The sequence below is a fragment of the Phialemonium atrogriseum genome, assembly GCF_030411735.1.
Source record: "Phialemonium atrogriseum strain 8032-3 unplaced genomic scaffold QBC33scaffold_22, whole genome shotgun sequence".
Taxonomy (NCBI): Eukaryota; Fungi; Ascomycota; class Sordariomycetes; order Cephalothecales; family Cephalothecaceae; genus Phialemonium; species Phialemonium atrogriseum.
In genome coordinates this window covers 334,206-359,653 of record NW_026848159.1, presented here as the reverse complement: position 1 = coordinate 359,653, position 25,448 = coordinate 334,206, and the positions used below count along the sequence as shown (strand labels likewise).

At 55.4% G+C, this 25,448-nt stretch overlaps 9 protein-coding genes across 9 annotated transcripts; 3 read left to right on the top strand and 6 right to left on the bottom strand.

The window, feature by feature from the left end:
* Positions 1-549: 549 nt before the first annotated feature.
* Positions 550-1,501, top strand: QBC33DRAFT_594433 (uncharacterized protein; the record flags this gene model as incomplete). The annotated part of the gene is made up of 1 exon (XM_060431783.1): positions 550-1,501. The coding sequence occupies exon 1, from the start codon at positions 869-871 to the stop codon at positions 1,499-1,501; it is 633 nt and encodes a 210-aa protein (XP_060281050.1). The 5' UTR covers positions 550-868.
* Positions 1,502-2,375: 874 nt separating this feature from the next.
* QBC33DRAFT_185289 (uncharacterized protein) lies at positions 2,376-7,181 on the bottom strand. The gene has a single exon (XM_060422482.1). The coding sequence runs from the start codon at positions 7,047-7,049 to the stop codon at positions 2,469-2,471; it is 4,581 nt and encodes a 1,526-aa protein (XP_060281049.1). The 5' UTR covers positions 7,050-7,181; the 3' UTR covers positions 2,376-2,468.
* Positions 7,182-7,943: 762 nt separating this feature from the next.
* QBC33DRAFT_185287 (something about silencing, SAS, complex subunit 4-domain-containing protein) lies at positions 7,944-10,209 on the bottom strand. The gene is made up of 2 exons (XM_060422481.1): positions 9,292-10,209; positions 7,944-9,208 (listed from the first exon to the last, which is right to left on the bottom strand). The coding sequence occupies exons 1-2, from the start codon at positions 9,893-9,895 to the stop codon at positions 8,115-8,117; spliced, it is 1,698 nt and encodes a 565-aa protein (XP_060281048.1). The 5' UTR covers positions 9,896-10,209; the 3' UTR covers positions 7,944-8,114.
* On the bottom strand, positions 10,151-11,995 carry QBC33DRAFT_546159 (uncharacterized protein). The gene has a single exon (XM_060428633.1). The coding sequence runs from the start codon at positions 11,547-11,549 to the stop codon at positions 10,545-10,547; it is 1,005 nt and encodes a 334-aa protein (XP_060281047.1). The 5' UTR covers positions 11,550-11,995; the 3' UTR covers positions 10,151-10,544.
* Positions 11,996-12,487: 492 nt separating this feature from the next.
* QBC33DRAFT_517423 (Eisosome component PIL1-domain-containing protein) lies at positions 12,488-13,858 on the bottom strand (the record flags this gene model as incomplete). The annotated part of the gene is made up of 5 exons (XM_060426189.1): positions 12,488-13,146; positions 13,204-13,387; positions 13,447-13,580; positions 13,687-13,744; positions 13,802-13,858. 5 exons carry the CDS (start codon positions 13,856-13,858, stop codon positions 12,488-12,490), a joined length of 1,092 nt encoding a protein of 363 aa, XP_060281046.1.
* A 1,027-nt stretch (positions 13,859-14,885) lies between these two features.
* QBC33DRAFT_456464 (uncharacterized protein) lies at positions 14,886-18,437 on the top strand (the record flags this gene model as incomplete). Its single annotated transcript, XM_060424810.1, has 3 exons — positions 14,886-15,368; positions 15,447-17,568; positions 17,866-18,437. 3 exons carry the CDS (start codon positions 14,886-14,888, stop codon positions 18,435-18,437), a joined length of 3,177 nt encoding a protein of 1,058 aa, XP_060281045.1.
* Positions 18,438-18,912: 475 nt separating this feature from the next.
* Positions 18,913-21,418, bottom strand: QBC33DRAFT_185281 (serine/threonine protein phosphatase Pzh1). Its single transcript, XM_060422480.1, has 3 exons — positions 19,691-21,418; positions 19,482-19,634; positions 18,913-19,418 (listed from the first exon to the last, which is right to left on the bottom strand). Exons 1-3 carry the CDS (start codon positions 21,131-21,133, stop codon positions 19,389-19,391), a joined length of 1,626 nt encoding a protein of 541 aa, XP_060281044.1. The 5' UTR covers positions 21,134-21,418; the 3' UTR covers positions 18,913-19,388.
* QBC33DRAFT_185644 (uncharacterized protein) lies at positions 20,788-22,303 on the bottom strand. The gene is made up of 4 exons (XM_060422484.1): positions 22,015-22,303; positions 21,815-21,932; positions 20,944-21,469; positions 20,788-20,866 (listed from the first exon to the last, which is right to left on the bottom strand). The coding sequence occupies exons 1-3, from the start codon at positions 22,206-22,208 to the stop codon at positions 21,146-21,148; spliced, it is 636 nt and encodes a 211-aa protein (XP_060281043.1). The 5' UTR covers positions 22,209-22,303; the 3' UTR covers positions 20,788-20,866; positions 20,944-21,145.
* A 1,326-nt stretch (positions 22,304-23,629) lies between these two features.
* QBC33DRAFT_546145 (uncharacterized protein) lies at positions 23,630-25,378 on the top strand. The gene has a single exon (XM_060428632.1). The coding sequence runs from the start codon at positions 24,004-24,006 to the stop codon at positions 25,021-25,023; it is 1,020 nt and encodes a 339-aa protein (XP_060281042.1). The 5' UTR covers positions 23,630-24,003; the 3' UTR covers positions 25,024-25,378.
* The last annotated feature ends 70 nt before the right edge of the window (positions 25,379-25,448 follow it).

The following is a 25,448-nucleotide window of genomic DNA, read 5'->3' as shown; positions in this document are numbered from 1 at the left end:
GGGAATTCACGTGACTCTATTCACACTCTCACCAACTGCCAGCAATTTCAAGCTTCATAGACAGACAAATATAAAAAACAACCCTATCCACACAAGTTCCTGTGTAATTGCAAACCTTCCCACATCAGTATTTTGCTATGTTTATCGGCATCTTGTCTTGCATTTTTGGCATTTCCATTTCACGACAAATCGCCAACTCACGTGATACACCACGTCTTCACCGGGCTTCAAAACAACCAGGCTGCTCAGCTGTGTGCGAAACACATTGCTTGTCGCCAATCACGGATCTTCTAGATAAAAGTGTTGCCATCCGCTTCCTCATATGGTATGTCTATCCCCTTTCTCCTTTCCCGATATCATCTGCTTACTTGCTCCACTAGATCAGACCTCCCTCATCAAGATCGTGATACCACCAGGTTTCAGGGGGGAAGGAATCAGTCACCGATAAATATTCTCATCCATCACGTCACGCCTTGGTAGAGATATTTTTGCTATTAAATCACTTTGCTCTCAAAGTATGTCGTCCTGGAAGGACACAAAGAAGCTCACGGCCGTGAAATCCACGTGATTAGCCTTCACTCTTACGAAGACTAACACCCACTTCACTAGGTTTACGACCACAAAATATTGGCTTTCAGGATAAAATTTGAAAAAGAATAGAGTTGGAATTGTCTATCCAGTTCATTTTCAAAACACCCATCACTCAGCCATCCTCCACATCTGGCAAACGGGCTACTCTCACCACGAGTGAAAGCACCTCACCATCAGGGGCCTCCTCCTATATACCAAGCAGAACCCCTTACTCCCCCTCACAAACCACCACTTACCCACCTGCCCTCCCCCAGGTCGGTCAGCCAACTAGCCCACCATGATGCGCAGAACCCCCACAGTCCTAGCCATCACCTCAGAGGACGTAGCAGACTACGACGACCGCCGCACGGCCGAGCTCCGCGACTTCGAGGCCGCGGCCCTGAGCCGGGCACGCGAGGAAGCAGACGCCCGCGCCCAGGGCATCCAGGGGGCCTGGACGTACGCCGACAGCTCCGACGACGACGTTGACGAAGAAGAAGAAGAGGAGGAGGAGGAGGAGGACAGGGGCCCGGGCAGGGATCGCGCGCACATGGACATCGACGACCACCCCCGCGCCCAGCGCCAGCGCCGCGAACGCGAACAGCCCAGCCCGACGGGCGCGTACGTCGCCGCCACCGCCGCCGCCCGCCACCAGGCCCGCGGCGGCGGCGGCCGGGGCGCACGCTCTGGTGCAGCAGCGCTGGCACAGGCGCAGAGAGCCACCACCAACCGGGTCCAGGAGAACGTCCCCCGACCCGGCCACGGCGCCGGGGAAGGGGCCGCCGCCGGACGGCTGGGTAATCCGGCGCCGCAGACGCAGACACAGCAGACACAGCAGCAGCAGCAGGCCGTGGTGACGCCCGAGACACGCGCCGCCACGCGGTCGCGGGAGGAGCGCATTGGCGTTGCGCCTGAGCGGCGACGGCGTTGATGGGGGGGTTGGGGAGGGGGGTATACTGAGACGCTAGCTTGCCTTTTTTTTCTCCGGCTCCTCCGTCGCGTTCTGGGGACGCCTAGGCTTGGGAGGTTCCGTTCCCTTTTTGGCTATGTGGCTGTTGCTTGTGCTTGTCCTTGCGCTTGTGCTCATTAACAATAGTGGAGGCCTTTTGACCCGGGGGAGTTGGTTTGGGTACCTTATCGTGGGATGGAAAAGGTTGGATGGGGAAGATGGATGGCATAGCATACAGGGTATGGGGGACATCTGGAAGGAGATATCCTTTTTTCCCTCCGAGCAAGGGCGTCTGGGGTGCATGGTCTTTGTCTGCCTTTTAGCTTGCCCTTCGAATATTCCTAGGAGAGTACTCAATGGGATGGAGGTAGGATAGAGGAAGGTTCTCTTGACTGGTCCTCAATTTGAGACGTTGGGTTCCTCGGCGCGCAGTTACCACCGAATGCAGAGCGAGACTCAGCCAAAGGGGAGAGAGTACGTTTGCATGGAATCAAACGACCCTCCCAGCATAGGGTTATCATTTTTGCTTAGGTATCTGCATCCTGAATATGCTCACGAACTGCGCCAATGCTCTCAGCAGCTCCTTCCTGCGTGCTCTCGCGTCCAATCTTCAGGAAACAGAAATCAGGTCCCATCGAGCTCAGTAGGGAGCTTCGCGGTACAGCGACTCGGGACCGTGAAATATTAATGTAAATACAGATAATCGCTATAATGTACCGTTTTCTCCTTCTCCTCTCCTTCGGAACGCCGTGCCGAAAATGCATGGGGCAGTGCAGTATAGGGTCCCTACAGGAACCCGATAAGAGGGACGGCAGGCCCCTTTGCACCTCGTTTCCCTCGCATCTGCAAGGGATAATATTGCGGATGGCAGGGTGAAACAGGTTGCGCGATGATATACATATAAGCTAGAGTGATCCTGGACAAGGCCAGAATAAAGCACCAGGGGCCATCATGGATGATGGGGCGGCTGCGGGCTCGGGCCCTTCTTGAGAGAAGGCAGCTTGAGCCTGATAATGGTCCTGGGCTTGGCAGCCGCAGACGATGTTTCTGCAGGCGTACTCGGTGCCCGCGCCGGGGCTGGTGTCTCCGCGGTACCCTGGCCGGGCCCGGGAGCTGGCTGTGCCGCGGGCGCCTGGTGGGGGGCAGCCGATGGCAGGGGTTTTCTGACCTTTGAGCTTCCAGCAGCCGAAATACTCCCACTCGAACGAGGTGCCGCAGGGGTGGGTGATGTATCAGAAGGATGAAGCGCGAAAGCAGGAAGGGCTCCAGAGGGTTTCCTCGACGGCGTGGCAATGATGGTCGACGAAGCAGCCCTTTGTTTTGCCCTCCTCTCTGCCTCGATCTGGTCCCGGGTGCCCTCACGAAGCTTGTCCCACCTCGTGAATTTGAGTGTGACAACCCTGGTGCGAGCATTGGCAGCCCCGCCTGTCTTGGCCATTTTCTTGGGCCGCTCAGTGTCTTCAGCATCGTCGCTCTTCCGCTTCTTAGGTGGCTTCGGTCGCTTCTCTGCCGACTTGAGCCCGTTCAGCTGTTGGAAGCTGCTGGGCTGGAGCGCAAGCGGGAGCGGGGCCGGGGCCGGGGCTGGGGCTGGGGACGACATTGCAGGAGTCGACGGGCGGGCGGCTATCTGGACCGCGATGGATTCGACAGGAGCCTTGGGCACAGTGACGCTGATCGAGGGCTGCCGCACAAGAGGCGGCAGAACACCAATACTGCCCGAGGCAGCGCTGAAGGAGGGTTTGCTCTGCAACTTGATCCTCTTCGGCTCTGGGGGTCTGACTTCTACCGTTGGCATCGCGGGAGCATCCAACACAAGCGGGGTGCGTGGGGTTGTGCGGTAGTGGGAGGTGAAGTGGATAATACACCTCTTCTTATTGGGCTTGTCTCCATTTCCGTTTGGAGGAGCTCGTGTGGCTTTCCAGACCTTGGGGTACTTGAAAGTCAGGAGAATTGCGTCTTCGGGCTCGAACATGGCTTGGCAGAGCTCCAGTATCTGACGCTTCTCCTGCAGTCCCAGGGTCGTTGACTGGAATGCCCGCCAGAGGCCGATCTGAAGGTCGATATTGCCCTTCGCTTCCCCCTTCAGTCCGGCGATGGCAGCGTTAATATCCTCCCTCCGAGCCTGCTTCGCCTTCCTGGCCTCAGTGATCGCTTCTCCCTGCTCAATGATCAGGCCGCCATCATCCAAGTCCATCTCCGCAGGAGCAGCTTGCTTCTCGGCCACCTTGTGCTCGGCGAAGGCGATCGAGGCAATCCCCCGGCAGAAGAGCTTGAACAGTCTGTCGCGCACAAAGGGTGAGCTGTCGGTGCTCATGACCGAAAGCAGAAGCTTCAGAATTGGCGGTTTGGAGAGCATCCCCAGTTCGATGAGGCACTCGTACGCCTTGATGCGGACAAGGTCGATGTTGTCGTCCTGCAGATATTGTAGGAACTCTAGAGGAGCGGATGGAATAACCCTCGCTTTCATCAGCCTCATTTTGCACTCCAACGCCGTCGTCGTCCAGATATTCTGGTAGGAGCCGGTCCACTCATCCATTCTACGATACCGATCAATCTCCTCGATCGTCTTCTCGATGAATTGCTTGAGCTCAACATCATCGTCCTCGTCCATCTTGAGGGTAAAGATTAACTCGCGGTCTTCGTCGTGCTTCTCGTTGACTAAGGAGGTCGTGAGTGCCTTCAGGAGGGTGGAGATGTAGAACTGATCCGAAAACTCGTTGTTGGAGTTGTCGTTGAAGAGTAGTAGGTCGAGGAGGAAGCTTCGGGCCGACCTAGGACACCTTCCCTTGTCTCCCCTGATTCTGGCAATGGCTCCGGGCATCGCAGATTGGACGGCATATTGTGCCTTATCCGTGAAGTCGTTTGGGGCGGGCGGCCAGGCTTCGGCACCCGAGTTCCCGACGACCCGATAGCAGAAGAAGTGACGGAAAGCGAGGATGAGATGGGCCATCCCGATGTAGTTCTGCTCCGCGACGGCTTGCTTTGGAAGGTCTTCCACGGCCATTGTCCTGACGCCATGGTAATATCGCCGGTCATACAAGGTCCTTGTCTCGATGCTCGATGCCACAGGATGCCTCTGGCCTCTCGTCCAAAAGAGCATGGCGTCTTGGTGTGCAACCACGTCGCGGTCCTGCTGTAGCTGGGCTAGATACATGTAGCCCGGCATGTCCGTGGAGATGTCGCAGAGCCACTCGAAATTGCAATCGAACCTTATCCATTCGTAGGATTCCTGGTCCATGGCGTTTTGCACGTCGGCCTCCCAATCCTTGAGTCCCCAATTGACCATGTCTGTTTCGCCCGAGAGGACATCACCCAACATGTTGAAGTAGACGACATCGTCATCTTGCACCTCGTTCTTCCCGTCGACATTAGCGACGGCGGTGCTCGAATCCTTCTGCCGTGCTCCCTTGCGCTTCATACGCTTGTATTTGGTGTTGTAGGGGATCGACCACGTCGTACCGTTCTTGTCATCCTCCCGAATGTCAAGGTAGTGCTCATACGGAGTGCCGTCGGCTTCGTGGATCCGAACGGTGAAGGGCCCTGTGAACAGCTTCTGGACCTCGCCAGCAAACACGTGGTGTATCTCCTCTTGGTACTCCCTCCAGAAGTCGTCCTTCTCTAGGAGCCGGGGGCGACTGAATCCAGGGTGGCGTTGTACTTGGGTGACCACAATGTCGACGTTGAGGTTCTTCTTGTTAAACTTCTGCTTGACCAGTATCCTCGGGCATCCCGAGCCGTGGACCCATTGCTCCCAGAAGGTGTCGGGCCGGTACTGGCTCTTCTTTTCGCACAGCTTGAGGAAATCGTCTGCCGACACCGACGTTGTCTTCGCCTCGGTGTTGGAGATATTGGCGGCGGAGACCATTTGAGATACTACTCGCGCAACCCCGATCGAGCCTGGAAACTTGGACATCCTCTGGTCAAGGATGGAGAGGACGAGGGGGGCCTTCAATGCCATGAATTCGCCCTCAAAGTCGCCGACGTGCAGGTGCTCGCCAAGGTCGTGAAGCGAAGGCCGACCAACGTCAGACTCGACCAGCCTGTCAGACAAGGTCTTGAGATGGAACTTGTACCAGTTGGTCCCGCAGAGGGTCCTCATGAAGAGATCTGTCATGTACCACTGGATTCCGACGACAAGCCAGCTATCCGATCGTTTGTTGGGGACGATGTGGACGCCGAGATACTGGCTTGCTAGCGCGTGGACCAGCTTTCGGGTGACTTCGATATCCGTGTCGATGATGTCGGAGGGATAGAGCAAACGGGAGCTGCAGAGAGACAATGACGTTGCCGCTGCCGTGTCGGGAATCATATCTTCGAGGAAGCACATTTTGTAGCTGTCGAAGGGGTACCTCCCAAACTCCAGAGCGAAGTAGTCCGCCGCGGCCACTATAGGAGAGCAGGTGTTACGAACCTCATCGGCCCGACCTGGCAAACAGTAGCCATGGATCTTGGCGGCATTCGCTCCAAGCTTCTCGTCCGATTCCTCTGTTCGAAACTCTGACCACAGCGGCACATGCTCGAAGGGGCCGATGACGAAGCCGATGTGACGAGCGGCGGCGTTCTGGCACTCAAAGGTCATGATCTTCTTCCGCTCGTCGTCTGGGTCGATCTGCTCCCCGGTGAGGTTTCCGGAGCAGATGACCGTCATCTCCAGCAGTTTGTCTTCTTCAATAAGGACGGATTTCGGTTGCTGCGGCGATGCCTCCCCGTGCTTCCTCTTGCGATTACCGTTGACAACCGGGCCGCTCGCCTGCTGCGTAGCTAACGGCTGCTCCAAGACATCGCCAAGTGTCCGGGGACACTTGATCGAGACATTGAACAGGTGTCTCTGTCCCGGGTCATCTATGCACGGGAAAATGCAAGAGGCCGTCCCGGGTTCGACCGAGTGTCGCGTGTAAACGTGCGGGTATCTCGCATCGCCCTCGTCGATGCCGACGAAATGCAGGCCGTCGCCGATGCGATCAGAGCGGAAAGGAACAGAAATCTTAATCCCGTTCCTCTCGTCTTCTGGGTCATTGTTCTCGTTCTTGATCTTCAGGAGACGCCTTGGCTCATCCTTACGAAGGTCTCCAGGGCGCAACGAGATCTTCAATGAGCCCTCATGAGGAACGCACCCCAGCGAGTGTGTCATCAGCTTCTCTCTCCGAGAAATCGGTACGTCTGGTCGTCGTTCCGGAAAGAGGGGCGCCACCCGTTTCTTCATGACTTGGTGCTGCGCTGCCCCAAGTTGCCACTGATGCGGAACTTCCAGAAGATCGTACGGGTCTTTGTACCAAGCCTTGGTCCTGAAGCCGTCAACGTAGATATTCTCCGTGTCGATATCACACTGCCGAGCATCGATGGAGATTTCTTCCAGGTCGTTGACTAAAGGGAAAATGAGGAGTGTGCTGACGCCGCTGACGCTCTTGTCTCGGAAATTGATATCGACTTCGACGTCCTGACCCACAACCACGAAAGGCTCACATGCACCCCGGTATTCGGGTGTGACGACCTGCTCGGCGACCGGGTCGTCATCGTATAAACCAACCATTATCGCTAGGTTTCGAGGGGAGATGTTGGAGGCTAGAGAATGGTGTGTCGGGTAGTAATTGAGGCAAGCCTGGAAACGTCAAGGTGCGATCCGATTAAATCGGCGGAAATTAAGGTTGTTGCGCAAGGTCGGTCCAAGTCAGTGCTTCATCGAGGGTAAGAGGCGCGGAGGAGAGCCATAGAACTCGGGAAGGCGGGTGCTCGCTCGAGGAGCGTCTGTCTTCGGTAATCGATATGGGCGAAGTGCACTATTTTGCGCGAACAGTTTATGATAAGAAAAAGAAGCCTCCGGGTGGGAGTGGCGAGGGATGGAGAAGGCCTAGAAAGAGAGGAAGAGAAGTAGAGAGAGCCAAGGTAATATTCCACTTTGGCGTGCGCCCCCGCTTCAGGGCCGCAGCCTGCGGTGAGTTTAAGGTTGAATGGCAGCGGCAGGTGCAGAGAGCACTGCTACCGTAATGAGAACAATAGGTAGTCGTTTTGTGGTTGTGCGGGTGAATCAATAGCAGGGAAGGTGGGCCTGCTATTGATATCACGATCGCCTTTGAGAGTGTTGCGCGTGCGCCTGGAGCTCTAAAATCCCCGGCGCCCCTGGAGCCTTGCCCCTGCGCTCGGTGTGGGTCTCCTGTCTTGCAGGGGGTAGGCGCAGATTGCCGCCAACAGCCGCGTCTCGCGAATTGAAAAAGTGATGTCACCAAGATGCAGCTGTTTGAGGTTTGAGACCGCATCTGATGCCTATCTTGATACCTAATCAGGGTCCAGCTAGGTTCCTTCCATTCCGCAACCCAGAGCCTGCATTGGTAACTTTGTTCTGGATTTTATCTACGCCCCAGGGTTTCAACTTGTGAGCACAGCCAGTGCAGAGTGTACGAAATATACCGAAGTTGTTGGACTCTATCAACTATCAAGCGTGCTATGGGCCCATGACCGCGTTCCCCGGGAACCATGTTCCATACTCCATTGGACAGAAATGACTATCCCATGACAACCAAGCAAACGCCGCACTACTCCAGAACCTTGATTACATGCTGTGCCGCACTGCTACGTGTTTGCAGAGAGGCCCCAATGGCTAATGCTTGCCACGCTTGTCTCTCCGCTTCCGCCTCGCGTGTGACCTCAGAGTCTCCTCATCGCGGAGATCCGCGGGGAGGTCGAAGTCCATTTCTGGTACTTCTGGAACAGGTTGGCCCCATGCCATCACTGTTCTGCCCCTGCGGCGGCTCTTGCTAAGTGCCGCGTCCCTCTGGTATTTCTTGCGGAAGAAGGAGGTGAACTCCTTCCAGGGTTCCGGTTCGGCGGGCTGCATTTCTGTTTGCGTTGCCAATCTACTCCTCGCCGTCTTGGAGCGCGACTTGGCCGCCGCCATGGCCTCTTCTCGCAGTTGCTTCGCGGCCGAGAAATCCACGTCGCTGTAATCAGGTGGGTCGCCGATACTCTCCGCGTCGCCTCCATGGTCCACCCCTGATCCTTCTTCACTCTCATCTGATCGGCCCGCCCGCTCCCTTTCATCTTCCTGATCATCCACTCCGTCCTCCTCAGGTTCCTCGCCCTCCTCGTCCTTCTCGTCTTCAGCGTCGGCAGCGTCGGCAGCGTCGGCAGCGTCGGCAGCGTCGGCCTCGGTGTCGGCCTCGGCAAGGGCGCGTTCTTTTTCTAGCTTTCGACGTTTCTCCTCGGCAGCCCACGTCCGGAACTTTTTCAGAATGCCTTGGCACCCCTTGATGAAGTGCTCTCGAGCGGGTTCAAACTTCTTTTTCTTGCTCTCGGTAATGCCGCTGACACCCATCACCCGCAGCCAGTCATGGCCCTGAAGGCCGTCGAGCAATCTGACAATCTGATCCCTCTCATGCTGGGCGCGTCCTTTTTCCGAGTTGCGAATTGACCGTTCCAACCGCTCGGCCTTCCTGTGGGCGGGCTCGAAGAACGAGTCAGGCAGCGGGTCCTGGAGTGTTTTGTTTCTGTATCGGGTCTCGAGAAAGCCGAAGTCGATCTTTTGCGAGTCAAAAAGTTCTGTGAATAAAGCATCGCCATAGCCACGTATGGGATAGCTGTCGAGTGGGCGGTGGAGAGGGGCAGCAGCGCTGGGGGTATTTGTGGAGGTTGGTGTGTGGGTTGGTATGGGGTTGGGATCGGTGACAAGGATCGGGGTATCGAGGTTGAGCAGATCTGGGCGCGTTTGTGTCAGCAGACCAGGAGTGGTCGAAGAGTGATTGAATGATAAAAGGGAAATAAAGAAGATAGTTACTCACGTTGCTCTTTTGGATCGTTGCCAATTACTTCGTCGTAGTCGGGGAAGTAAGCTGAGAGGTCGCTTTTAAACCTGGTAGCCTCTTGAGATCGCAATTTACGACCCTGTTCCCTCGTATTTGTATCTATTTGGGCTGGCTTCAAGCGGTCCAGCTCATGTTTCAAGCCCTTCACCACCTTCTCCTTATGTTTTGCAAGAGGTGGTGGATTGGCAGGGCTGGCTGTCGAGGATGGTCGGGCGGTGGGAGGTGGCACAGTGTCAGAAGTGGGTGCAGCAGCAGGAGCGGAGTTGGAGCAATTCGTGGGGTCGGGAATCGTGACAGTAGTCGTCAGAACAGGTGGCGGCCGGATGGAAGGCTGAGAGCCATGACGTGGGAGAACCGACAATCTCGAGGGAATCTCGACAGCAATTCTCTGCTTCTTGTGCTTGATGGCATCGAAGGCATAGTCTTGACTCCCTAGATAGCGCTTTGTGCGGGTGGCGTTGGTGTGATGATTGATGCTGTGCTGACTTCGCGTGCTTGTCGCGACCATGTGAGGGTGGGAATGCGGGTGATGAAGGCCATCAGCTCTTCGAGTCGAGCGCGTTACAGAGGCCATTGCCATTTGTGCAGGAGGGAATCATGATGCCCAGAGACACTCCCCCTATGTTTTGCAAGGTAATGGGGCTGTCGTAAACTTTGAGAATATTGGGAAGGTGTTTTTTTCGGGGTTCTGGGTCTTGTTTTGTTCCCTTCCCTTTTTTGGCTGGCGCTCCCGTCCGAATGGGCTGCAGTACTGACTGAAATGGGGAGGCACTGGAGTGGTGGTTAGGTACCTCTAGGCTAGGCAACGCAGCGTGCATTTTCCTCCATAGCATGGCCTATCCTTTTGACGTTCCTTGATAGTTACCTATCCACAGATGTTATCCATGCAGCATACAACTACAACTGTTCCTAGAGCAAAACATAACAATTGGTTTATGATTGATGATTTCAACTGGCGTGTTTTATTTTTGAAAACCTATGGTGATTGCTCTTTTTGATTCATTGCATCATGTTTCTCTTGTAATATGATCCCAATATGGTCGCCGCTCTTCCCTTCAGCTTTTAACTTGACCCCGTACGGATTACCCCTTTTTATCTTGATGAGCAATTTGCCCATCTTTGCTCGTTCCGATTATACGGTCGCACAGCTCTAAGTTTCCAGCCATTCAAGCGACTTGCGCCAACGCTCGCTGCACTTCGGCCTCAAAGAACAGGACTGGCCGCGATGTTCAGTGCGAAACCAAGTATGCCAGCTTCTGTTTAAGATCATCCCAGTCTTCCTCCATTACACGATTCGTACCCAGGTCGAAGAGCACGTCTTGTGCAACGATTCCTTCTCCCATGACAGCCTGAACCAGTTTGCAGCATATCCGAAGCCTGTTAGGGCCACTCAAGGTAGCAATCCACACTGCCTCCCTAACATGCGACTTCTTCGTGAACCCCCAATCTCCTGCCCACTGTAGAGCCTCGCCGAGCTTCTCGTTGTAATATTGACGATATGCATCCAGCTCGTCGGGGGAGTTCTCGGACTTCCTCATCTTTGGCCAGCCATACATCAGCGGATCCCAGTCGCGGGTGATCCAACTAGGATAGCGGCAGTATCCCACACAGCGTGGTACTGTCTGTGCGAGGTCCCAATCGATGATTCCTGTAAGATTTCCCATCTGGTCTACCATGATGTTCTGAGAGTCGAAATCGGGAATGGAAAGAACAAAGTCGTCGACCGTACCCCGAACGGGAAGGCTTGGAGCCACAACATCGATGATCTTGGCAGCTGCAATGCCCCACGGGCTTTTTGCATTTTCGGGCGCCCTGTGTTCTTGGAGGTAGCCAATTGTTGAGTCATATGGGCCGGTCCCAACAATGCAGACGTTGCCATCATCGTTCTCGTGCCAATCATAACATGGGTCCAAAGTGAGGGACCCGTCGACCTCTTCGTACGGGGAGCCGATCTTCTCGAAGCTGAAATGAGACAGTTGAGCTATGGCCCGAGACGTTGACTCTAAAATCCTGAGGCGTCGGTCCTCGAGAGGGATCGGACCAGTCTCGTCAAACCAGACCTTGGAGACAGTCTCCCCGGGAATGAAGCTGGTACAGATGTACGGAGCGCTGATTTCGTTGTTGCTGCTGGTGTCAAATGCATAGACTGCTGGAACTGGGACACTGGTCTTTCTCGCGATGAGACGCATGACGGTCGCCTGCGATTCGAGCGCGCGAGCTGCGGTCTTGGTCATTCTGTCGCCCCACCCCGTCGCAGGCACACGAATGACAAGTTTGAAGTCATCCAGCTGAATGATGTGAACGAGATTATATGATCCGCCGATCCGAGCAACGAGGCTGCTTGCTGAATTTGGGCGTTGAAGACTCTACTCCTGATATTTGATGCGAGCCGAGTAAGGGAGTCCACTGGGATAGAGAGTAGAGGACCAAAAACCTCCTGGTCCAGGTTGTTCTCTGCGCCTTCTGGCGGTTCGGAGGCGATGGGACACATCTTCACTAGGCGAGGGGTAGAGGCGGAAGCTGACCCTGTGGCGTCCTACTTTGTCTTATTCTGGGGCCCTGTCATGGCGGAATTGAGAACCCAGAGCAACGCCTTGTTGATTGTTGGCTCAAGGTGTTTGATGGTGGTGTTTTGAAAGAAAATAGTTGGCGTGGAATCTTGCCGTAGTGAAGAGCCAACGTTTAATACAAAACGTATAATACGTGTTATCAAACCCCAAACAATCTCAATTTCTAGTTGCCGAAATGGTATGCTTCGTTTGACCTTGTGCTTGCTTTCGTGCGTGTGTTCCTGTTCCTCTTGGGATTTTAACCAGCAAGCACTTGGAGCAAGTTCCATGTCGAGCAGAGGGGTCATCATGGAAAGAAATAGCTTCATTACATTAGACGGAGATCTCAGCCAAAGCAGAACATTTATTGCCAAGGAAAGGGCAAATCCAAGCTAATAATACAACAAGAGGACGAAGAATATCGGAGCGACCCCATTTGCCGGTGGCCATTCAAACAAGTCCCCATTACCACCTTGACTATGAGAGAAAGTGTCTTGCACCGAGCTCGGATATTTTATTGCTTTGTGTATGTACGCATCTGCTGGACCTCCTTGTTAGCTTATTGGATCATATCGTCTCTAGGCCATGATTCTCGAACCTTAGCTATTTATCAGCCCATCTGCCTAGGCAATGATAGAATCTTGGGGACGTCCTCTGTCCTCGCCGCTAAGCCCATCGCCGTTGTGCAGAATCGAGTGTCTTGGCTCATCAATGTCATCCTCATCCTCCTCCTCATCTTGCTCAACGTCGTCATACCCCTCCTCCTTATGCTGGCCGGCCGGAAGCCACGAGTCCTGGTCGTTCAGAGGTGCGTCCTGGCCAGAGAGATCGTGCCCTTGCTCGCCACGATGCTTGATATTATTTCGGCGACGCTGGGATAGCTTGCGGGCGCGGGTGGAAAGCTTGGACGACACGGCTGCATTCTGGGTAACCCAGTTGGTGAGCGAATCCTCGCAATCCTGTATGATGGCCTTGCTGGCCTCATACCCGTCGTACGCCGCGCGCGTCTCGCCGGGGGTGACAGGGGTGTCATCGATGAGCTCCAGTAGGTGCTTGCCATAGCCAGCAATGATGGCTACCTTCTCGCAATGCTCGCGTAGCGCATCGAATTGGTACGTGTAGGCGGCCTTGACCTTCTCACGCGTGATGTTGGACAGCTGTGCTTCGGCGACAAGCGATTCAGCTTCGGCCCGGACGAGTTCTTGTTCGAGAACAACAATCTTGGGCGAGTTTGGCTCTTTGTACTTGAGCTGGGCGATCTGATCCGTAATCTTCTGCTTCCCTGTGGAATAACCAGTTAGGCGGCGACATAAAGAGGTGGCTCCATGGGCTGGCTTACTGTCTCTGCTAGGCTGGACCGAGGCCTCGATGTTCCTAATGCTCTTCATGGTGACGCGGTACTGGTCGTATCGGTCGACGTACTGATCTTCCAATTCCCCTATCTCGTAAAGCAACACTCCGAGCTTATCCGTGACATCCGACACGTCTTCGTCGCAGCCTTCGCCCCAGATTGATAGTTGTTGCTGTCGAACGATGAGACGATGGTCTTGGCTGGTCAACAGCGGAGGTGGGCACAACTTACAGCAACCTCCATGCGCTCCCTGGCAACTAGTTCCAGGCTGCGCATCACATTCTTCTCCATCTTAACGAGCTGCGACAGCTTCTTAGCCAGGTCAGGGCCGAAGGCACCGGCGGCATTGCGTCGGAGGGCATGTCCTAGATGGATGGTTAACAAAAACCCAAATAAGAATTGTGAATTCAAAGCTCAGGTAGAAGAATCAAGGAAACTCGGGGAGCTAATCGTAACGCAATTGCAACTCACCGATGCCGCCGCGGAAGAACCGGCCGGATTTGGTGGTGGATTGAGGAGGAGGTGGGTTCTGTCATGATACAGTGAGCAACATAATCCAGAGGATACGGTCAGACCATTTACACACCTGGATCTGCGAGGCGGTCGGCGCCCTCGTGGCGCGCATAGAATATGTACGGTGCATGGTGAGGGTCAGGCAGCGACAGCGTGGTTGAACGTCTTGGGTCGGTGGTAGTGGGGCAAAAAGGTTAAGACGTCGAGCGTCAAGAGTCGATCACGTTCAGGTGTAGACTGGAGTAGGTCGCCGTAGGTGAGGGTGAAGGGAGGAGGAGAGGATGGCTTTATGGAGATGTTGGTTCTCCTTAATCAAGGTCAGAAGGTGGGCAGTGGGAAGCAGTCCATTCTGACAACATCCCAGATGATGGTCGCGACGTCATCCGGAGGACTGGTGTTACGCTAGTCCGTTTCCGGAACAGCACCAACCCAAATACTGAAGCCGAAACTCGGGCTTTCGTAGGAAAAGCAGTCTACTGTCTTGGAAAAGTGTTGGCCAACCGATGCATCATCAGTCCACGAGTTTAGAGCATGGCCCGAAGCTACCGAAATATATAGCAGGCATGACGTCTAAATGAAGTGGTGGTCAGTACATTTGATCAACAAGGAATGCTAGGTATATATGCACATATTGCGAGAGTATGAATATGGATAGCTAGGCTCGTAGCTTCGTAATTGCATACCGCGATAGGCATGCAAAATTGGGGGCCCCTCCATACAACCGCACCCGCAACGATCCCAACTTGCGTCTGCACCCTTGTACGCGTTCTTCTGGGCAACGCGTCTCGGTCGCAGCCAATCTCACCACCTACCTACCTACCCATAAACCACTTCCATGCACCGGGCATTCGCTATTCGAGCACTTTACTCACATTTTATATGCGAATGAATTCGATGCTCCAAATTGAAGCATCGAGACATCTTCGGATTGCCAAGGAAGCATGAGTCTAACTCTCTCGTCGAGTGTTGGAATGATTCGCTGGTTTCGGACAGTGTGAACTGTGAAGAGCCTTTTTTTCTTTTAAAGCTGTCGCTTCGGTTATATATTCACTATGCCGTTCCCAGAAATCCCGTTGAACGATATCGTGGACCTCACCGTGTCTGCGGATGAGGATGAGGAGCCACATGGATATGGAACAGCCTCGGGTCGGGACAAGATGCACACGAATCGTACCCAGCCTCCCGATGCACGGCCGGGGAACCAAAGGAGTCCATCCTCGCTCAAGAGGTCGCCAAAGGGTGCGACTCCGATGAAGTCCTCCGCCCAGCATGATAGAACCCCTTCAAAGTCGGCGAGATTTACGCGGCCGCCTGTCAGGGAGGATCATTCCTCAGGCGGCACTGTGCCTAACGCCGCATTGCAGACGTCGGCTCATCCATCCAAAGGGTATCAGACGCCCAAAACTCTGACGCCTAAGAAGATGGATTGGACCGTCGACAAAATTGCTAGTCAATTGGCCACTTTTGCTTCTCAGGTTGACAAAGTCCACGCCAGACTTGTCCACTATACCTTGCAGGAGACCTTTAAAAGAGCCCCCCGACCAAGGCATCTTAGTTCCATCGATGACTTTGCTGACATGCCGTCAACTGCCGTGGAATCCGAAAAATCAAACGGGAGCACCATGGCGGTCAAGTTCAAGGTAAGTGCTGAGCCGGGTCCTCAGTTCAATCCCAAGCTGCGTACATTGGATATTTGGGGAGCTAAGCTGGCCTACTAGCAACATAACCCGGGAAGAGACCACTCAAAGGCCCGTCGCCTACACTTTCCAGTCGTCTGTATCAAGTCGGACAAGGAGCGTGTTCCCAAATACAGGTTTCACCACATGGAAATAGCGAAGAACATTCTTACCCCAAACACCATGTTGAAGTTCGTCCCTCATCTGCGTGACCTGGACGAGAAAGAGGAGAAAAGGTATTTTGTCTGGCTTAATGAGCTGGAATCCATGGACAACAAATCTGGATTCAAAACCTTGAACCGCGTCCAAAAGATATTGAAATCAAGGCACGACGAGTACGCAGCCACGCTCTACATGTATCTCGAACGATGGATCAAGATGCTGGGTATCGACGGCTGCAGCAAATCAAACCTCATCCGCTACATGGCCAGCCAGTCCGAGAACGACGACGCCATCACCCCCCAACAGAAGCACAACCTCCTCGACTCGTATAGTGAGGATGTCGGGACGCCTCAGACGCGGGGAGCCGCCAAATTATTCACCATGGCTTTCGATCAAGTGTTCGGGAACCGCGTCACATTGCGGGACATCCTCATGCTGGACGAGTCTGTCGAAACGATCGTGGACAACAAGAGGGTGAAGGACACCCCGAGCTCCCAAAGGGCCCGCGACGAGGAATTGCTCTTGAGCGTTGAAAAATGGCTAGGCACCTACTCCATCCTCGGATGCCTAATTTGCTACAGCCATGACTGCGAGCACGGCGAATACGACGTGGAGAATCAGAAACGGACCTTCTCGGTTGAGAGCCTGGGAAGATTAGGGCCGCTCCTGAAGAAGAAGTGGGTGCAACAAGCTCGGGAGCAAACGCAATCCAACAGCTCGCCAAGCAAGCAAGCCGGCCAACAGCTGTGCAAGAATCAGTGCTTCCGCAGCTACGACGTCGGTAATCCCGCTGCTCCTGTGGTGCCCTGGTCCGACAACGAGACCGAGGTCCTCAAGGCCATGTTCGCCATTTTGGGAAATAGCTCCATGAAACACGAATGCGCCACTGCCTGCATTCTGGGCCGGAAATGCTGGGATGTCTACCGCAAAACGAAGGAGCTCAAGCTGAGCCTGCCTCCCGTCGATCCACCGCCCGAGGTCGTCAGGGTCAAGATGGTTCCGTGGTATGACCGTACTCGCAGAATCTTGCTGGGCGACTGGCAGGACTGCACCATTTCCCACGAGCACGCGAGACGCGAAATCTTCGATCCATGTCACCATGACGGCCCCTGCAGTGCGGCCAACAAGTGCCCCTGCGTGCTGGGCAAGTTGCTCTGCGAGCGCTTTTGCCAGTGCACCGCCGAGACTTGTGCCTACAAGTTCACTGGCTGCGCATGCCATTCTTCGGGAAAGACGTGCCGCCAGCGCCAAAAGGAAGGCAAACCATGCATATGCGTGCAACTCAATCGGGAGTGCGATCCGGTGCTCTGTAAGGGGTGCGGCGCAAGCGAGAGAGCTGATCCCCTGAACGCCCTCGACGAGGCGCTCCATTCGACAGGATGCCAGAACGTTCCTCTGCAGCGCGGCGTCTCCAAGGCTGTCGTCACCGGGAAATCGCAGCTCGAGGGCTGTGGCTATGGCCTCTTCGCGGCAGAGGAGATAGCCCAGGACGAATTTGTCATCGAGTACACGGGTGAGCTAATCACGCACGACGAAGGTGTCCGTCGCGAAGCTCGGCGGGGCGACGTGTTCGACGAGGGATCCAGCAGCTCCTACCTCTTCACATTGCTCGAGCAGGAGGGCATCTGGGTCGACGCGGCCATCTATGGCAACCTGAGCCGATACATCAACCACGCGTCCGAGGGCGACAAGAGGGGCTGCAACGTCATGCCCAAGATTCTGTACGTGAATGGCGAGTTCCGTATCCGCTTTACTGCTCTCCGCGACATCAAAATAGGGGAGGAGCTGTTCTTCAATTACGGCGAGAACTTCCCCAACCTCACCAAGAAACTGCTCGAGGACAAGGAAGCCGAGGAGAGCGCCGAAACCGGGCCGGCGCCGAAGCGCAAACCTGGCCGTCCGCCACGCGACGAGAATGCCCGAGGCGTTGCTCGTAAGACCACCAAGGTCAGGGCTAAGGATGCGGATCACGACTCGCCGTCGAAGACCGGTCGAAACCGCGGTCGCGGGAAGGCCCGCAAGGAGGCGCCCGGGCCGAGCCGCGACGAGGACGCGATGGACTGGCAAGTCGAGGCTCCGTATGACGAGGACGAAGGCGAGGCCGCCCTTTGGAATGGGAAGCCCAACGGGGCAAAAAGCCGGGGCCGCCGCGGCCGTAAACGAGACATACTGGACGGCGATGAGGACGAGGACTACGATGAATATCGGCCCGCAGGTGGCGACAACCACTATCAGTTTAATCGTGGCGTCCCGGGCGGGCCGTCCAACAAATCCCGGCGGCGGCCAGGCCGGCCTCCAGGCTCCAAGAAATACGTTTCTGAGGGATACGACACGGAAACCGGCCAAGTTGCCGACGCTATGGGCTCGCCGAGCCATACCCACCCCACGAAGCACACCTCCCGAAGGGGCGGCGCGCGGCCTGGAGCGGGCCGCAAGCCAAAGCGGCTCAAGCCGATGCCCGAGGCAGCCGACAGGGCCGCGCACGAGGAGGATTCGAACGAGCAGCCGCTTACGAGGGGTGCATCGGTGGCGTCTTGGGCGTCGATAGCGGAGCAGCAGCCGCCGCCGCAGCCGACCGCGCCAACGGCGGAGACCCGGGATGCCGGGGCCGGGGGCGTCGCTGCGAAGGGGACCCAGGGGCGGAAGAGGAAGGCCGGGGAGATGGGGTCCGACAGCGACAACGACGAAGTCGACGGCGACGGCGACGACGACGACTCGTTCGTGATGCAGCTCGACGACTATGGGCAAGGCGGCGACGAGGACGACAGTGCCGACTACGAGGAGGACGACGACGAAGACGACGACGACGGCGCCGATCGGGTGAGGCGCAAGAGGCAAAAGCCGTGGCGGTACAGGGTCGAGGGCGACTGAGGAGGGCGGTTTCTCTGAAGGGGGACCGTGGTCCTGGCGCCTTCGTAAATGCCTGTCGAGACTGGTGGATTTGTCAAGCCATGGAAGAAGGCTAGCGGTATATGGAGTTGGACGAGGGAATTAATAGCAACTGCCTCTGTCTCCGCTTCGAAGCAGGATTGGGCCCATCGGATGGTTAGATGGCTTTTATCAACACACATGGGTGTTTCTCAGTCACAGCACAGAATTCCCAGTGTATGTACATTACGTAGCAAGTTGCGAGTTGTTGGAGTTGGGTTGTGTAAGGTAGATATTGACGAAAATAGAAGACTCCTTAAAATACTTTGGATGACCATCGACGCAAACCTCAAAAGAGCAACAAAACCGGTATGCGAGCATCACTTATGACTGCCATTCTGCCGTCGTCGATAAGTTCAAAGGCAAGCGAGTGGATCCCATGAACAGTTCATCAGTTCATCACACCCCCAAATTCCATATGTATACACACACGCTAACCAAATCTTTCTGTGCCGCCATAGAACGTTGGCGAGCCCGTGGTATCATCCCGGATCCTAGTACAACCTGTCCTTCGCCTGGTTGAAATGAATGGACGGCAGCCAGTGTAGCTGAGCGAACCGCTCATAGGAGAAGCGTGGGCAAGAGGTCATCCTTTCGGCCCTTCCAGACCTGTGGAGGGGCTATCACACCCCATCCACCCAGACAACCATCCCGCTCTCATCTCCTTGATAAGTCCACTATGACCTCTAGCAATCGACACAGCAATTGTTGTATGACTTGGTCGGGGGCCGGGGGCTAACCCTATTCTGTAGCGGGGCGTCGCGAATCGAACGGACTCGGGGACATATCTACCGGTGTATGAGACGTGTTTGGCGATGTCGAAGCTCGGAGCTTTCCGTGTTGGGCCAAGCAGGCAGGCGGCCCTTCGGTGCGTCGCCCAGTTGGCTCCTCGGATCATACGCTCTGAGGATACACACTAGCTGGCTTCGGGGGGTGTCAGTGAGGGGTCCGAGGAAGAGGTGGCAGGGGAAGGGGTGGCTAGCATACAGGGCTGTTCAGCATGGTATTCCTCTTGTTCCTTCCTTTCTTGATGTGGCTCTTCAAGGCGTTGGAATCCAGCGGCTTGAGTAGCTCGAAGCTACAAAGCAGTTCCGACGAAACAGACATGACGGCTCCCCAGTTGTCAAACTCTCCGCAATACTATCGAGAAGGTCAGCTTTCCGGCCTGGGGCTAGCTACGGGCGAGGTTAACTCACATTTGGCGCGCTAAAAACGGTGACCAAGACACGATCATTGAAAAACTCGTAGCCATCCTCAACCACCATGTGTGCTCGACAGACCAGATCGAAATCGTGGGCGGCGAGGAAGTCTGTTATGACTTTCTTTCCGAAACAGTAGCTCACTCCCCTCTCATTTGCCTCCCAGTCCTGTTCCATGTCGGCCGGGTCGGACCAGAGGAGGTCGTTCAACAGGCCATAGTCAGGGACGTCAGTCGGTCGTGCAATGTTTCGGATGTCATCCATGTGACTGAGAGCGGGAGACAGGCCCCCGTGGACACAGAAGATCTTGCCGGCGACTATGGCAGCGATGGGCAGGGTGTTGAAGCAGTCAATGAACGTCTTCCAGATCTTGACGTTGCATCTGCGTTTGCATTCGTCATAGAAGCCGTAAACTCGCGTGACATTCGCGCATTCGTGGTTGCCACGCAGGAGGAAGAAGTTCTCGGGATATTTGAGTTTGTAGCATAGCAGCAGCAGGATGGTCTCGAGCGACTGTTTTCCACGGTCGACATAGTCCCCAAGAAAGAGGAAGTTGGAACTCGGGGGGAATCCGCACATCTCGAACATGCGGATGAGATCCGTGTACTGGCCGTGGACATCGCCAACAACCTTGACGGGAGCATCCAGTTCCAACAGGGCGGGCTGAGAGAGGAAGCACTCGCGGGCCCGTTGGCAGATGGCCACTATTTCGGCATTCTTAAGGCAGACGCTCTTAGTAACCTTGCCGGCGTAAGCTGCATCCAGAAGACGCTTGATGAAATCATCCAGGTCGATATCCTTCAGCTCACTCATGGCAGGCACCGGCGAAGTTTCTTCCTTAATCAATCCAGTCGCCGAGGCAACAGGGTTGATGACGTTCTCCCGCTTGACGAGGATAGACTGCCCCGGCTGCTGGGCTGGTAGGTTGGGGTTCGCACCGGCAGAGGGTGGTTGGTCAGACACATGATCGACCTCGCCAGAAGCCTGGGCAGCCGACACGTCACGGTGGCCAGTGTTGATATAGGAGTGTATTGGTGAGGGCGGAGGTTGGAGTTCGCCATCGGGAGAGCCGGCAGTAGGGGAGCCGGCGCTGGGGGTATCGACCGATGAGGGGGAACTTAGGGATGGCAGAGACTCGTGCCGACTAGGACGTGAGAGACCCGACCTGCCGCTCTTCCCCGATGTGACCGACGCAGCATCGGACTTGTCCGGTGCATCGCCATTGGACAACAAAGTCGAATTCCTGGGGCTATCGCTCTTTCCCGAGCCCGGGATCTTGGACCTTAGCGAGCGGAACGACCGAGATGACTCCTTCGTATCGGATCTGCTGAACGATGGATAGGACTGCAAGGTATCGGAACCATTTCGGTCGGCCGACAAGGAATTGCCAGAAGACTTGGAGGATGCCTCTTTGGCATCCTTGGAAGGCTGGTTGCCCATCCTCCTCACGTATCAGCAGGTCTCGAGTTTGGCTCTTGTCGGAAAGTGTAAGGGGCTGGACGGTGTGCGCGTGTCAGGTTTGTGGTCCGGCAGGGTCGCCTTTGGTTGCCCACACAGCCTACCGCTGCACCCGTCTAGGTATGTGAATCCTGATGCCGCCTCGCCAAGCCTGGTACTAGGGAGGATAGAAGATGCGGTCGAGGCAAGAGAGCAGGCAAGTGGCGGTGTTTGAACTGGGGCCCGATGATGTCTCCGTTTTCGAGGATTGGCGCCGGACGGCGGAGAAGAAGAGGGGGTTGTCAAGAGAGTGTAGGGCGATGTGTGATAAGGCGATGTCTTTTTTTGATTGTTATAGAGATCTCGGCGTTAGGAAGTATCGGCAGGGGGGGCAAATAGTTGCTAGGGTGTCGCGACGGAATGTCCGGCTGTGATCGGACCCCTGACCAAGAAAGATTATATCGTCAGCACTCAGTGAAAGAGCAAAGATGCAGGGGGTGACAGGCTGAAAGGCGCGGCTCTGGGAGGATTGAATGATGAAGTGCGTGCGGGGAGTGGAAACACTGACGACATAGGGGAGAGAGACGACGGGGAGCGCAGCAACTGGACCTTGACGGGCACCGAAGCTGTAGCTTCGACGAAGGGCGGTCCTGGTGCCGCAGCTCTATGAAATGGCCAACCTACCTGGAGAATCGTGGCAAATACGGACGTGAACGTGGACGTTGAGCGTTGAGGTGGGCGGGAGTTGTGTGGGTGAGCGTTCTTCGCAAAGTCTTGTTTAGGAGGAGGAGAAAGGCGCCGGCTGGGGTAGGAGGGGTCAAGTGTCAAGCAAGTGTCAGCGATAAGGTCTCGCCCCAAGACTCCGAAACAGGGAGTGGTCTAACGTTGTCTGCGGCGTCGGCTCAATCGAGAATCGAGGTGTCTGGACTCTCTGGACTGTTCTGCGTTTGCGATTGCCTGTTCCGCAAGATCTGTAAAATTGGGAGCAAGGGATTGGACAATGGCGGAGACACGGGTTGCTTCCCAGTGCTTCGTTTCTTCTGGATGGGGGGTTTTGGTACTTGGGCTTGCAGGACATGCAGCCTGGTCGCGGCCTGGTTGGTCCACTCGAGAGCACGTGCGCTCTCCTCGTGCGAATGTGGGGGATCTTCCTACGCTGTGTCACTATTCAAAAAGTCCAAAAAAATTGGATGAGGAGAGGCAGATAGGTATGCATGCCAGGCCGATGTCCGTGAGCCTATGCGCGATGCTTCCGTGGCCATCACTTATCACTGCACGCATCTTCTCACCCATGGATTGGGTACCGACTGGCAAGGGTGGCCTAGGACCGGTCGCATCACCTGACCCGGAGCCCTGGTAGAGCCCCGTCTAGATCCAGAGCTGTTTGGCTGGAGATTACCCGTCCACATAAGTCGGTGAAGCCTGGGTATGCATTCTAGGAATTGCTTCCTTGGCAGATCCCTCCTCGTCGTCAACATTGAAGATCGCAAAACGCCGACATCGCCATCTTGACATCTGGATCGCTAGCCAATCCTCGCGAGAGCCATTGCCCCGCTCGTCCCCTATCCCCAGCTCCGGTAGTGTCCGGTCGTGTCGACACCATTTGCCACGCCGACGCTCCCAAATTATGAACCCGAACTCGGCGCCGGTTGACACCCGTCTGCAACTCCGCTCGGGAGGATATTACCAGTATATTGGCACAGAGGTGGTGTCCCACCCTCTCGGGGCCCGGTAGGTATATGTGCGTAGTATTCAATGACACCGCTGGTCCGGTACCTACCTTAGCCTCTGAATTGGAAGAAACATAGCCAAGTGGAGTTGAAACCCAATGGAGTATGGACGACGAATACCTTGCACTTAGCCAAGTTGGAGGACAGTCCCCCAACAAGGCTGAAGCAATAGGTGGGATGTTTCTATATTTGGGCACTCGCACTAGTGCAGACCCCTCTGAAACCCCCACTGGGCTGGGGCGGTTGGTAGTGGGTGATTGTCATGGGGGAAGTTCAACTCGAACAATGTGCCTTGGGCTCCGCCACTGAGCCGCATCAGTGACAGGACGACAGGACGGGGATTGGCATCATGTTCATCTGGCTCTCCAGACGAGACCTCTGCGTCATGGGGTGCTAGATCGAGGGTATTTTGTAAATGTTGGCATTCTGCTTAAATAGGTACATGGGGAGGCATCGAAAATAAGGCAAGTAGGTGGATTTTCGGGGTCAGCTTGATGCATACCTATTGCTACCCACGCACGTGGATCAGTGTGGATATGAGTGTGGCTCACCACTGCAGTTCTTACTATGGTAATTCCAGGTTTCTTACCAATAACTGGGTGCTTCTGTGCATTACGCGGAAAGCCGATCCTACGAGCTGATCTCACCCTGTGGCGGCCGCCTGAGTTGCTGACGACCCGGAATTGTGGGTCGGGGGCTGAGCATCGATGATCCGCAGCTCATCCGCTAGACAACACTGCGCCACTCTAATTCTACGTGGTGCTAATATGGAAGGTATACGGTGTATAGGCACCCAGGGTCGGGAGCTGAGCCTACTGCCCTCCGCCTTGCTGACGACTCGTCCCGTCGTTAAATATCCTATTTATCGCAAACCTCCCGCTAACTTACTTCTCTTCATCCCATCATTGTTGAAATACGTTCATTTCAGCGACTCGATCATTGACTCGCAAGCTATCCAGCCGACTCTCGCTCATCAAGGTATCCCCGAGTCAAACGACAGCCCTCAGTCATACCTTATTCAACCACCTGAGCTTTTGCCACCACACCGATCCTGTTTATTTGCCAGGGCAACGACAAGCGGCGGCTCGCTGCAAAACAAACAACAAGTACTTACCTACGCAACACAAAACACCTATCGCCGCCATGGGTAACTTTGGTCGCTACGTCTGCGTGGCGATACCGTTCGCGTTGACGCTGGGCTCCATCGTCGCCATGCTAATTGGAGGACTGGCTGGCGTTGCCGACAAGAGCCTGTACATGTTCCGCGTCGACCTAACGAATCTCTCCATATCTCCAGCTTCTGTTACCAACCTCATCAACTCCCGGAGTCCGGAATCGGTCGGCTTCCACGACCCCACCCTACTCGAGGAAGGCTCACCCGAAGGAGCCAAGACATCAAACATCACGGGCGCCGACCTCGGTCTCTACGAGTTGTACGATATGGGCCTGTGGGGCTACTGCTACACGCCCCAGAATGGCACAAAAGTGTGCACGAAGCCCGCCTTCAACTGGGCCGAGACCCAGCTGAACATCACCAAGAACAATATCGACAGCCTGGTCACCGCCACCGGCCAGAACGTGACCTTGCCCAAGGAGATCACGTCCGCAATTTCGGCCTTCGGCAGCGTCACGCGCTGGACTGAGATCGTCTTCATCATAGCCATTGCGGCACTGGGCGTCGAGCTGTTCCTCGGCATCTTCGCCAGTTGCAGCCGGGTCTTCTCTTGCATCACTTTCCTCGTGGCAGGCATCGCCACCGTGGCCGTCTGCGCGGCCGCCTCGCTCGCGACAGCCATGTCTGTCGTCGTCGTCGGCGCCGTCGAGGGTACCGCCAAGTTCTACGGCGTCAAGGCCGATTTCAACACTCGCTTCCTTGCGGCTGTCTGGATCGGTGCTGCCTTCGCCATCGCTGCCGGCCTGTTCTGGCTCTTCACCATCTGCTGCTGCGCGCCTGACCACCACAGCAAGAGCCGCAAGCGTAGCAACTACGCCGAGTCCGAGAAATTCATTCCCACCGGCTCGTACCAGCCCATCCACGCGGACCCCAGCTACCCTAGTGGGTACAACGACCGGCACTCGGTTCCTCAGTACGGCTATGCCAGCAACGCAAACCCGCCGCGCCGCGACTTGGCGTACGAGCCCTATTCGCACGCGAACGTGTAATGATGTGACTTCCAGCTTACGGTTGGGATGGTGCATTGGGATGAGGACATCCATGGATGCTGCTTAAGAGTGCCGGTCTCGTTATTACTGCATTTAATCGGCGTTCCGGCTTTGCTCCTTTTTGGGCTTTATGATGATAAACAACAGGGAGATCAGTCATGGGGAGATTGGGGTTGCCTGGGTTTCTGGGTTCCTGGGTTAAGAGTTGGGATGATACCCCGCAAAAGGACCTTCACGATGTGCAAAAGACTTTGAACACTTTAGATTCTTACGCCTATCGATTACCCGGTATGGCTACTTTGCTGCCTACCATAAGTCATAGTAGTTAGTGTTTTATCAAACATCATTTATAGCATCTGCTGTGACCTGCCTAGTGTGAATCTCATCACGTGAAGGCAAATTTCTCTCAGGTTGGCAACCATGAT